General features: G+C 30.4%; 1 protein-coding gene across 1 annotated transcript; it reads right to left on the bottom strand.

Annotated features, from left to right (window-relative positions):
* Positions 1–9,151: 9,151 nt before the first annotated feature.
* On the bottom strand, positions 9,152–11,422 carry LOC124220472 (uncharacterized). The gene has a single exon (XM_046629411.1). It carries the CDS (start codon positions 11,420–11,422, stop codon positions 9,152–9,154), a length of 2,271 nt encoding a protein of 756 aa, XP_046485367.1.
* Positions 11,423–11,887: the final 465 nt, after the last annotated feature.

Below are 11,887 nucleotides of genomic sequence, written 5' to 3'. Positions count from 1 at the left end.
ATCATCTGCTCAAATATTATTTGAAATGAATATATTATTCTTCAGAAGAATCCTATCGAATTCACTTTCTAAATTATAATTCGGAACATTTATACAATTAATTAGAAATAGTTATGGAATTTACCGAAAACGTACAGATAGATAAATTATTATTGTTTGATTTTCATATTATAGACTTTTAAAAATTAATTTTTCTTTAATTTGAGAAAACTCATTCATTTAAATAAATTATTTTTCATTCTATCAAATTATTCAACTCAATAACCTCCATTGATATTTTATTATATCAATGTGTAAAATGAACATATATAAATATATATTTATATATATATTCATATATATATATATGTATATATATATATATATATTATGAAATTTCATTTACTTTTGGAAGGAGAGAAATTTTTGAAAAAATTTTTTTTACATTATTTGAATTTTGTGAAATGATATTTAATTATCAAAAAAATCCTATATATTTTTTAATCATCTGCCCACATATTAATCAAAATAAAAATATTATTCTTCCGAAAAATGCCATTTGATTCACTCGATAAATTGTAATTTGGAACATTTATACGATAAATTAGAAATAATTATGAAATTTGGAGAAAACATACAGAAGGATAAATTATTATTTATTTAATTTGATATTTTAGATTTTTAAAATTCAATTTTTCTTCAATTCAAGAAAAAAAATTCATTCAAATAAATCATTTCTTATTTCAATAAATCCACCAACCTAATGACCTCTACTTATATTCTGTATATTAATGTATAATATAAATATATGTAAATATATACATATATTGTGTGTGTGCATATATATATATATATATATATATATGTGTATATTATTATTTTTGACTCACTTTTGGGGATGGAGAAATTTCTGAAAAAAATAAATTTTTAAGTTATTCAAATTTTTTGAAATTATATATAATTATGAGAAAAATCCTATATATTTTTTGATTATCTGCTCAAATATCAGTTCAAATGAAAATATTATTCTTTAGAAGAATTCTATTAAATTTACTTTATGAATTGTAATTTGAAACATTTATACAATTAATTAGAAATAATTATGGAATTTACCGAGAACGTACAGATAGATAAATTATTATTCTTTTATTTTTATATTTTAGATTTTTGAAAATCAATTTTCCTTTAATTAAAAAAAATAATTCATTTATATAAATCATCTTCTATTCTATTAAATTATTCAACTTAATTACCTCCATTGATATTTTATTATATCAATGTATACTATGAACATATATAAATATATATTCATATATGTGTGTGTGTACATATATATACATATATATATATTTATTTTGAATTTTCATTTACTTTGTGAAATAGAGAAATTTTCAAAAAAATTTTTTTTACATTATTTAAATTTTTTAAAATGATATCTAATTATTACAAAAATTATATATATTTTTTAATCATCTGCCCACATATTAATTGAAATGAAAATATTATTCTTCAGGAGAATGCCATTTAATTTACTTTATAAATTTTAATTTGGAACATTTATACAATAAATTAGGAATAATTATGAAATTAGGAGAAAACATACAGATAGATGAATTATTATTTATTTGATTTCATATTTTCAATTTTTAAATATTAATTTTCCTTTGATTTGAGAAAAATAATTCATTTAAATAAATTATTTCTTATTTTAATAAATCCATCAACCTAATGACCTCTATTTATATTCTGTATATTCATGTATAATAGAAATATATATAAATATATATATGTATTGTGTGTGTGCATATATACATATATATATAGATAGATAGATAGATAGATTCTTTATTTGCCTTATTAGATGTTTTTAATGTTTACAAATTGAGTTCGGAGTTGTACATTTTGATTCTTAGCTTAAGTTACTAATTAGTCAATTATAAATCGCTTAATCTAGAATATTGTTGTTAGAAATGCATAATTCTCTTAGCTTACATAATTGTTCAACATAAACATAAATTTTATTAAGTTGCATTGGATTGTTCATTTCACATTCTTTGACGACATTAAGATTATTGATTGTAACATTTATATTATTCACAAACTTGCCTCTTATATCCCGGTACAATGGGCATTTCATAAGAAAGTGCTTAAGAGTATCGTATGCTCCATCCTGACATGTTGGACACGGCTCGAATGGGTTAAACTTATTCACTTTTTTGTTTACATATAGACTGAAACCATAATTATTTGCCGTTCTAAGTTGTGCCATAACTTTTTTAATCTTTAGCGGGACCTTACTATGAAGATATTGATTACTTGGTTTGTTGTATAAATCTGGGGTTTCTAGATAGGCAATTCTGTTAACTTGCGCTTTCATTTTGTCTGTTAAGGTTTGTTTGTGCTTTCTTAACAGAATCTTACCTACTCTCTCCCACTCTTTACCGTCAAACGAGTCAAGCACACACATATACCTTTCATCTATTGCTTTTATAAACTTGCCAACCTCGGTAAACCAATTATATCCAGAAGATCCATAACCGCTTTTATATAGCTCTATCTGTTTTTTAAGACATAACAATGGGTATCTATTTTCTTCCATCTTTAGCACTTTTACTATCCAGCCCCATGTGAGCTTCCAAATATTATACGCTAAATCAATTCTGTTTGTACTGTTCATACTTTACCAGATTATTCGGAGTTGTACGTTTTATACATAATATCTTCTTATAGAATTCAGTGGTGAGGCTATCAATTTCGTTTATGTATCTGAGAGCCCACACAGGGGCTGCATATAGTGCTATCGAAGAAATCATACTATCAAATAGTGTGTTAATACTATCAAAATCATACATTCTAGCTTTATAAATAACTGTGTTTACGGCGCCTATTGCGGTTCTTGCTTTACTTATTGCACTCGTCATTGCCAAGCGCCCCCTTCCTGACGCTGATATAGGTATCCCAAGATATGTAAAATTTGACACTATTTCTATGTTTTTTGCATTGTAATAGAATTTAATATTTTTTGGTATCTTTCCTGCTTTTCTGCAGTACAATATATAAGATTTGTCTACATTTACAGTTAACCCATTTTTTTCGCAGTATTTGTGTAGAATTTTAAGTTTTTTCGCGACATCAGCTTTATTATTTGCAATTATTGCTAGGTCGTCAGCATACAGAAGCAATAGTACGTCAGTTAGAATGTTTAAACTTGTGCCATAGAGGCCTTCTTCCCGGAAGTATTCCTCCATGTCCGCGATAAAGAGAATAAACAAAAGGGGACTAAGGATTTCTCCTTGTAGTACCCCTTCCGTTATATCTATCCTATCCGTTAGACCCTCTGGAGTTTTTATTCTTATATGCGCCTTACCATAGAGGTCCTTCAGTATCCTTATATACTTTGCACTAACGCCCATATTTAAAAGTTTTGCCCATAAATACCTATGTATTATTGTGTCGAATGCTCTTTTTAAATCCACGAATATGATAAATAATGTACCCTTTTTTTGCCTTAGTTTTGCATGGATTAACTCAAACAGTACATATAAGTTGTCCATACAACTTCGGTTTGACCTAAAACCCGCCTGACCTTCAGGTAGTATTTTACATTTTTCTGCCCAAGTATATAGCCTTTCAGCCAATAAAGATGTGAAAAGCTTTGTTATATGATTAACCAGAGAAATTCCCCTGTAATTCGCTGGGTCTTTCTTATCACCTTTTTTAAACAACATTGTTAAGATTATACTTGACCAGCTTTCAGGGACAATTTCATCGCGCAAAATTTTATTGAAAAGACTGAGTAAGTAATATTTCCAGTTTTGCGGGCAACTCCGGTAAAATTCATTTGTGATTTTATTTTCCCCAGGCGATTTACCGTTTTTCGACTTATTAAGTACTTTATTTAATTCTTTTATAGTGAAATCCTCGTCCAGGTAAGGATCTAGTACTCCCGAATATATATTACTATTTGGTTCTATCTTTTTTTGCAACTTCTCATAAAAGCTAATCCATTGTTTACCTGTTATTTCTGGTGGTACATATTTTTTAACCCTGTATTTATTTAGCGCTTTCCAAAATTCTTGGGCGTTCCTAGCATCGTTAATTTCTTCTGCTAACTTCACAAAATATTCTTTACGCTTACATTCATATAGGGCTTTATAACATTTTAAAGTTTCTCGGTACTTAATTCTATCCTGTTCCCTAAAATTATTTTTTCTGTAAATTCTCAGATTACAATTTAGACTTTTCTTTAACTCTTTACATTCTTTGTCTACCCATGGTTGCTTTTCGTCTGTTTTTATATTATGTACTTCACGCACCATATTCAGCTCATATGCTGATTGGGTGATAGCCAGGTGAAACCTTTTTTCAATTTCGTCTATCGTTTCTATTTCCGTGTTTAGACCCACGAGCGGCGACCACCTTAAGTGTTGTTTGTACATGGGTTTATAGTTGTTATCCCAACAATATTTGATTTGCTTACTTGGTCTCGCCCTGACTATATTATTACCATTTAAAACAAGTTTGATTGGAAAATGATCAGAAAAATTAATATTATAAAGTACCTCAAAATCCTAAATTTTTTCAAGCCCTAGTTCATTAGACAACGCGAGATCAATTATACTACTTCCCTTACCGGTGAAGATTGGTTTCGCCGGACTATCACTTACAGTTTTACCATTTACTACTATGAAGTTATTAGTGTCAATAAAATTATTTACTGCTTCCCCTCTTTTGTTGAGCGTACAGTCGGAAAACGTTCCATCTCCGGTAAGATTTGTTTCACTTAGAATTTCATCAGGTATTTGGATAGGGTTACCTATCCTCGCGTTGTAGTCTCCCATCAAATAAATTGGCTCTGACGGAAATTGATTCACTATGCTTTCTGCTACCTCACTGAAGTTTTTTAGGTCATTATTAAAGTGCTCGTCACTTGGCCTAAGATACGTGAAACCCACTATGAATACACTACTCCGATTTACTATACGCACAAAACAGTTGTTATATGACACGTGTACTATCGTTTTATCAAGTTTCTTATTTAACAGTATTAACATTCCACCACTGGCACGCCCGTGTACGTTGTCCTTGGTTGCGTTTATCCAGGTTAGATCGTAGTTGTTTGTCCAAGCGTTTAGTGGGACTTCACTCATGGTCCATGTTTCAATGAGGCACATGATGTCGTGTGCGTTGAGTTGTGATTGACTATAAAAGTTTTTTATTCCTCTGACATTCCATACGATTAGACTAAGAGAATTCGCTTCTTGTTATTGTTGCTCCATCATTGTGATTTTGTTTTCTTGACGAGTTTTGTTCTTGTTCGGCGGTTGTGTCGGAATAAGTTCCTGAGAGCCCTCGTCCCAGGCCATCCATCTGCCATCGACGTTCACCTTATTCCAGTAAAATTTTACAGATGAGCCGGCTTCTCTTTTCGATTTTACCGCATTCCTGAGGTTCCATCTTTCACGAGCTTGGGATTCGGTAAGATCGCTTTCAACAAATATCTTTGTTCCCTTTAGCGCTGATTTTTTGTTTAACATAATTAAACTTTTGTCTTCAGCGTTTCGTATCGTTATCTTGTAGATATTTTTGTCTATTTCCAAGATTTCCAGGTTACTGTGTGCATTGCGTAGATTGAATTTTGTTTCCAGTAGTTCGCTTACAATTTTTTCACTGTCGTTGATGTTACTGGTTGCCGCCAAACCTTTGATTACTATGTTCTGTCTTCTGCTCGCTCTATCTTTGTTCTCCTGTCGCTTTACATAGTTCACCAGATATTCAATTTCTTTTATTTGTCTTCCTCCTGCGCTTGACTGGCCTCCTTCAGCTGGTTTCTCATTTATTTTTCCTTCAAGAGCTTTCACTTTTTCTTTGATTTCACTCTGTTCTTTTTTCAGCTCATTACAGTCATTTTTAATGACATTTATTTCCTTCGCATGCTCAATCTTCATGTCGTTCAGCTTTTCTAGAAATTTTTCCTCCAGCCTGTTTAGGTTTGTGCTGCTCTCCAGCCTGAAACTCTTGATTTCCTCCAATATTTTCTCGGAAGCCATGTCCGTTGGTGGGGATGCAGCGACGGGTGAATACTCTTCCAAACTGTTGCTCAGCTCGTTGCTTTCCGTGAAAGCCTTCTTTCGCTGCGCTAGTTTTGGGGACTTTTCTGGAAAACTTTTCTCAAAACTGTCCTCTAACTCCCTTTTCCTTTTATTAAACAGTTCTTTAATTGAACCTGCTGAGTCTGAACGATGGATCAGGAAACTTTCTCGGGTTGTAGGTCTTCCAGGTCTTCGTTTTTCAAAGTTGGCGCCTATCGGTGATTTTAACTGCTTGTTGTCCACTTTTCCAGCTTGTGGTAAGACACCTACTATTGATAGTGCAGGAGCCGTTGTATCGACATTTAAAGCCCTCCTACTTTCGGACATAACCTTATCTCCGGTTACGTTATTTAATTTTAGTAGTTTTAACCGATTATCACACCCGTTTTTTATTATTTATATACTAAAATACTCCTATTTTTTTTTGTCTTTCCGATTAACTATACGCTTTTGATTTTACTATACTATTTACTTGTTTTTTTCACACTAGATGCTAACACACTGAACGTGCACATCCACACTCTATCAACTCACACATCGAACTCCTTATATATATATACATGTATGTATATATTGTGTGTGTGCATATATATATATGAATATATATATATATTATGAATTTTCATTAGCTTTCAGAAAAAGAGAAATTTTCAAAAAAATTTTTTTCACATGATTGGAATTTTTTCAAATTATATTTAATTGTTACAAAAATCATATATATTTTTTAATTATCTGCCCACATATTAATTGAAATAAAAATATTACTTTTTAGAAAAATGCCATTTCATTCACTTTGTAAATTATAATTTGGAACATTTATACAATAAATTAGGAATAATTATATAATTAAGAGAAAACATACAGATAGATAAATGATTATTTATTTAATTTCATATTTCTAATTTTTAAGAATTAATTTTCCTTTGATTTGAGAAAAAAAATTCATTTAAATAAGTCATTACTTATTTTAATAAATCCGTTAACCTAATGACCTCTATTTATATTCTGTATATTAATGTATAATATAAATATATATAAATATATATATATATATATTGTGTGTGTGCACATATATATATATATACATATATGTATATATTGTGTGTGTGCATATATATATATATATCATGAATTTTCATTTACTTCCAGAAAAAGAGAAATTTTCAAAAAAATTTTTTTTACATTATTGAAATTCTTTCAAATTATATTTAATTATTACGAAAATCCTATATATTTTTTATTCATCTGCCCACATATTAATTGAAATGAAAATATTATTTTTTAGAAAAATGCCATTTAATTCACTTTGTGAATTGTAATTTGGAACATTTATACAATAAATTGGGAATAATAATAAAATTTGAAGAAAACATGCAGATGGATAAATTATTATTTATTTAATTTCATATTTTTAATTTTTGAAAATTAATTTTTATTCGATTTAAGAAAAATAATTCATTTAAATAAATCACTTCTTATTTTAATAAATCCATTAACCTAATGACCTTCATTTATATTCTGTATATCAATGTATAATATGAATATACATAAATATATATATATATTGTGTGTGTGCATGTATATGAATATGTATATATATATATATATATATATATATATATATATATATATATATATATATATCTATATATATATATATATATATATATATATATATATTTGTATATATATGTGTATATTATAATTTTTGACTCACTTTTGGAAAAAGAGAAATTTTTAAAAAAAAAAAAATTTCTACGTTATTCAATATTTTTAAAATTATATATAAATATGAGAAAAATACTATATATTTTTTGATCATCTGCTCAAATATTATTTAAAATAAATATATTATTCTTTAGAAGAATCCCATCTAATTCACTTTCTAAATTGTAATTCGGAACATTTATACAATTAATTAGAAATAATTATGGAATTTACCGAAAACGTACAGATAGATAAATTATTATTGTTTGATTTTCATATTTTGGACTTTTGAAAATTGATTTTCCTTTAATTTAGAAAAAATAGTTCATTTAAATGAATCATTTTTCATTCTATCAAATTATTTAACTCAATAACCTCCATTGATATTTTATTATATCAATGTGTAAAATGAACATATATAAGTATATATTTATATATGTGTGTGTGTATATATATATATTATGAAATTTCATTTACTTTTAGAGAGAGAGAAATTTTTGAAGAAACTTTTTTTACATTATTTGAATTTTTTGAAATGATATTTAATTATCAAAAAAATCCTATATATTTTTTAATCATCTGCCCACATATTAATCACAATAAAAATATTATTCTTTAGAAAAATGCCATTCAATTCACTTGATAAATTGTAATTTGGAACATTTATACGATAAATAAAAAATAATTATGAAATTTGGAGAAAACATACAGAAAAATAAATTATTATTCATTCAATTTCATATTTTAGATTTTTAAAATTCAATTTTTCTTCAATTCAAGAAAAAAAATTCATTTAAATAAATCATTTCGTATTTCAATAAATCCACTAACCTTGGATATGAAGGTCACAAAACAAAACACTTTTTATCGTGTTAACGTTTCGGCCCTGGTGGGGGCCCTCCTCAGAACAATTTTATTTAAATATCTGTCACGAACAAAATAAAAAATGATATACAAATAGGTTTGACAAAGTAAGACATATTGATGTAAATAATATGCAAGGTGTTGAAGCAAATATAAAAGAGAGATTACCTCATATGCGATAACACTTCCAATTACATAAATGCGTGTTGATGATTGAAGAATAAATAGAACAAAAAGGCAAAAACGACGAAATACGAAACACACTACGTTAGCGACACGTAACTCCCACGAATTCATAATTATAGTTGGTTTGTTAAAAGAATTAAAATACACAGCCGTTATGGTTGAGTCAAAGCACATGAGCACAGTGGAACGTCTAGTGTGTAGTGGGAAGAGGTTGATCTCAAAAGTTATCAGAGCAACGCAGAGTCAACGGGTTAAACGGAAAACAAAATTTTTTTGTGTTGAGAAGATAAAATCGAGAGCAAGCTCAGTCGGTAATGGACAAATTACGATGGTCGTATCACAGAGGTGTAAATATTGCTTAGGTGTTCTATGTCTTGTTTACGGGTGACAGAATTAGGATGTGCTACAATATTGCACATTTCCAACAGAAGCCTATTATAATACAAAGGTTCAACATCAATAATACTAGCTTGAGAATAGTTAAAAGAGTGGTCGAAATCGATGGCATGTCTCGTCAATGCGGTATAATTATCCTCATGTTCGTGGATATTGCGTCTATGTTCGGTTATCCTGGTGTGTAGTTGTCCACTAGTTTGGCCTATGTAAGCCTTGTTGCAATGATTGCAAGGTATTTTGTAAACTACACCTGAGCGATTGACCAGGGGTAGGGGGTCTTTACCCAAATCAAACATCGAGGATATATCATGTGCGCATTTGCCCACAAATTGAATTTTGTATTTGGAGAATGTTCTATTAAGAGACTCAAACAAACCCGCTACATAAGGGATGGAAATATAGTTTTTTTGAATGGTCTGTGTAGTAGTTGTATCGAGATTGTTCTTAGGGCTAGTAGATGCCAAGATGGAATCATATTTGAACTTTATATGTTTGTTAAGCAGGCGAGATGGATAGTCGTTCTTAAATAGTACCTGCTGAATCAAGGACAAATTTTTATTGTGAAATTCCATGCTTGAGAGTCGAATCGCTCTGTCAACTAAGCAATTGATCGTTCCAATTTTGTATGATTTGGGATGGTGAGAATGGTAATTTAAATACCTTTGTGACCAAGTAGCCTTGTGGAACCAATCAGTTTTAATGAGCTGATTGTCATTGATAATCAGGACATCTAAAAAGCTGATTTGGTGATTAGACTCTAATTCGGACGTAAATTGTAGTCTCGGATGGAAACTATTGAAAACTGAAAGCATTTCTGCGACTTTATGCGAAGGGACAGCTGTAATTATGTCGTCTACGTATCTGAAAAAGAATGAAGGCTTGAAGTCTAGTTTATTAAGACAGTGTTGTTCAAGGTCATCCAAAACCAAATCAGACAAAATTGGAGGGAGCGGTGAGCCCATAGGTAAGCCAAACGTTTGGGCATATATGTTGTGGTTAAATTTAAATATGGCAGCCTTAAAACATATTTGTAATGCTTTTAAGGGTTCATTACGTGGGACCGGAATTTTGTCCACCAGCTGATGCCAGCGCTGTTTGACAGCGTTGATTGCCAGATCTTGTGGTACATTAGTGAATAAGGATATAACATCCAGTGAGACTAAAATATAATCAGCTGGAAGACGAAGGTCCCTAATAGCATTCACCAACGCAAAACTATCTCTTATCCGTGACAAAGGTGGTATGATGTTATTACCTATCCATTTACTAAGGAAACGAGCCAAATTAATCGTCGGACTATCAGTGAAGGACACAATGATTCGTACCGGTGTATCAGGTTTATGGATTTTCGGTAATCCATAAGCTCTAGGTGGTAGACAATCCGTTTTAGCAATTTGACGTCTCAATTTATTAGAGATGAATTTGCTATTGACCCAATCGGTTGTTAGTTTCTTTACTTCTTGTTGCAAAGTAGAAGTGAGATCATATCTAACAACTTTATAGGAATTAATGTTAGATAGTTGTTGCAACATTTTGGCCTCGTACATTGGTTTGTTCATAACAACAGTCTTGTTTCCCTTATCCGCTTTCAAGAAAAGCAAGTCCTTATTGTTGTTTTGGAAGATCTTGGTTTCTTTGATTTTTTTGTGAAGGACATTCTTATCGGCGTTAAGGGGAGCAGGAGTGTTAATGAACTTTCTTATTGTATTGGTGAAATCTTGCCGAGCCGTATTGCGAGAATTAGAAGGAATGCAGGAGATCTTTGATTCAAAATCCGATATGAGTTTATTGGTTGGAATGCGGTTATTCTTAAAAGGAATGCCATATTTAGGTCCCATTTTTAGTACGTCGATAACATTGGCCGGAATCTCGGTGCTACTGAGGTTTACTAACCAATTTTCAGAGGTCGTGTCAATTGGATTAGAATTGAGTCGTTTTTTGTTACTGATCAGACTAGCCAGTTTGTTGATATTAGCCGTCTTGTAAGCGTTGAAGGCCGGTTCTAATTTCAAGTGTTGCGTGTCGAAGAATTTTTTTGACACTTCAACCGGTAATTCAATTAAGATGTCATTCTCCAGCGACAACAAAATATTTTGGTATTTAACGATAGACGCGTGAGCGTCACTAATCTCAAGATTGAGTACCGACCTTTGAAATTTGTATACATTGTGTGTGTAAACAGAACGCGACTTAGACATTTTAGAATTAATACCGTTCGAAATAAGCTTAGGGAATTTTAAATGAGTTGGTAGAATCGATCTTTTCTTGCAGTTGAGAAGAAAGATCCGGTGGTTTTTTAGCTTCAACAAGGACTCGGATATGGTGGCCCTACGTCTCAGCTTCCCCGCCAAAGTCTTTCCGTATGCAAGAGAGATGTCATGAAAAAACCCCATGGTTCCCACGTTTTATTCCGTTAATATGATGAAGAAGATTTATCTCGACCTTGGAGATTTGTTGATTAAAGTTATTCTTGGATATGAAGGTCACAAAACAAAACACTTTTTATCGTGTTAACGTTTCGGCCCTGGTGGGGGCCCTCCTCAGAACAATTTTATTTAAATATCTGTCACGAACAAAATAAAAAATGATATACAAATAGGTTTGACAAAGTAAGACATATTGATGTAAATAATATGCAAGGTGTTGAAGCAAATATAAAAGAG

This window comes from Neodiprion pinetum, chromosome 5 (genome assembly GCF_021155775.2).
Source record: "Neodiprion pinetum isolate iyNeoPine1 chromosome 5, iyNeoPine1.2, whole genome shotgun sequence".
In the NCBI taxonomy this organism is placed as follows: domain Eukaryota; kingdom Metazoa; phylum Arthropoda; class Insecta; order Hymenoptera; family Diprionidae; genus Neodiprion; species Neodiprion pinetum.
This window is presented reverse-complemented; position numbering and strand designations above follow the sequence as displayed.

What these genes read in the sequence shown, in the direction of transcription:
- LOC124220472 (XM_046629411.1), bottom strand. Translation starts at nt 11,422, where the DNA reads ATGTCTAAGTCGCGTTCTGTTTACACACACAATGTATACAAATTTCAA.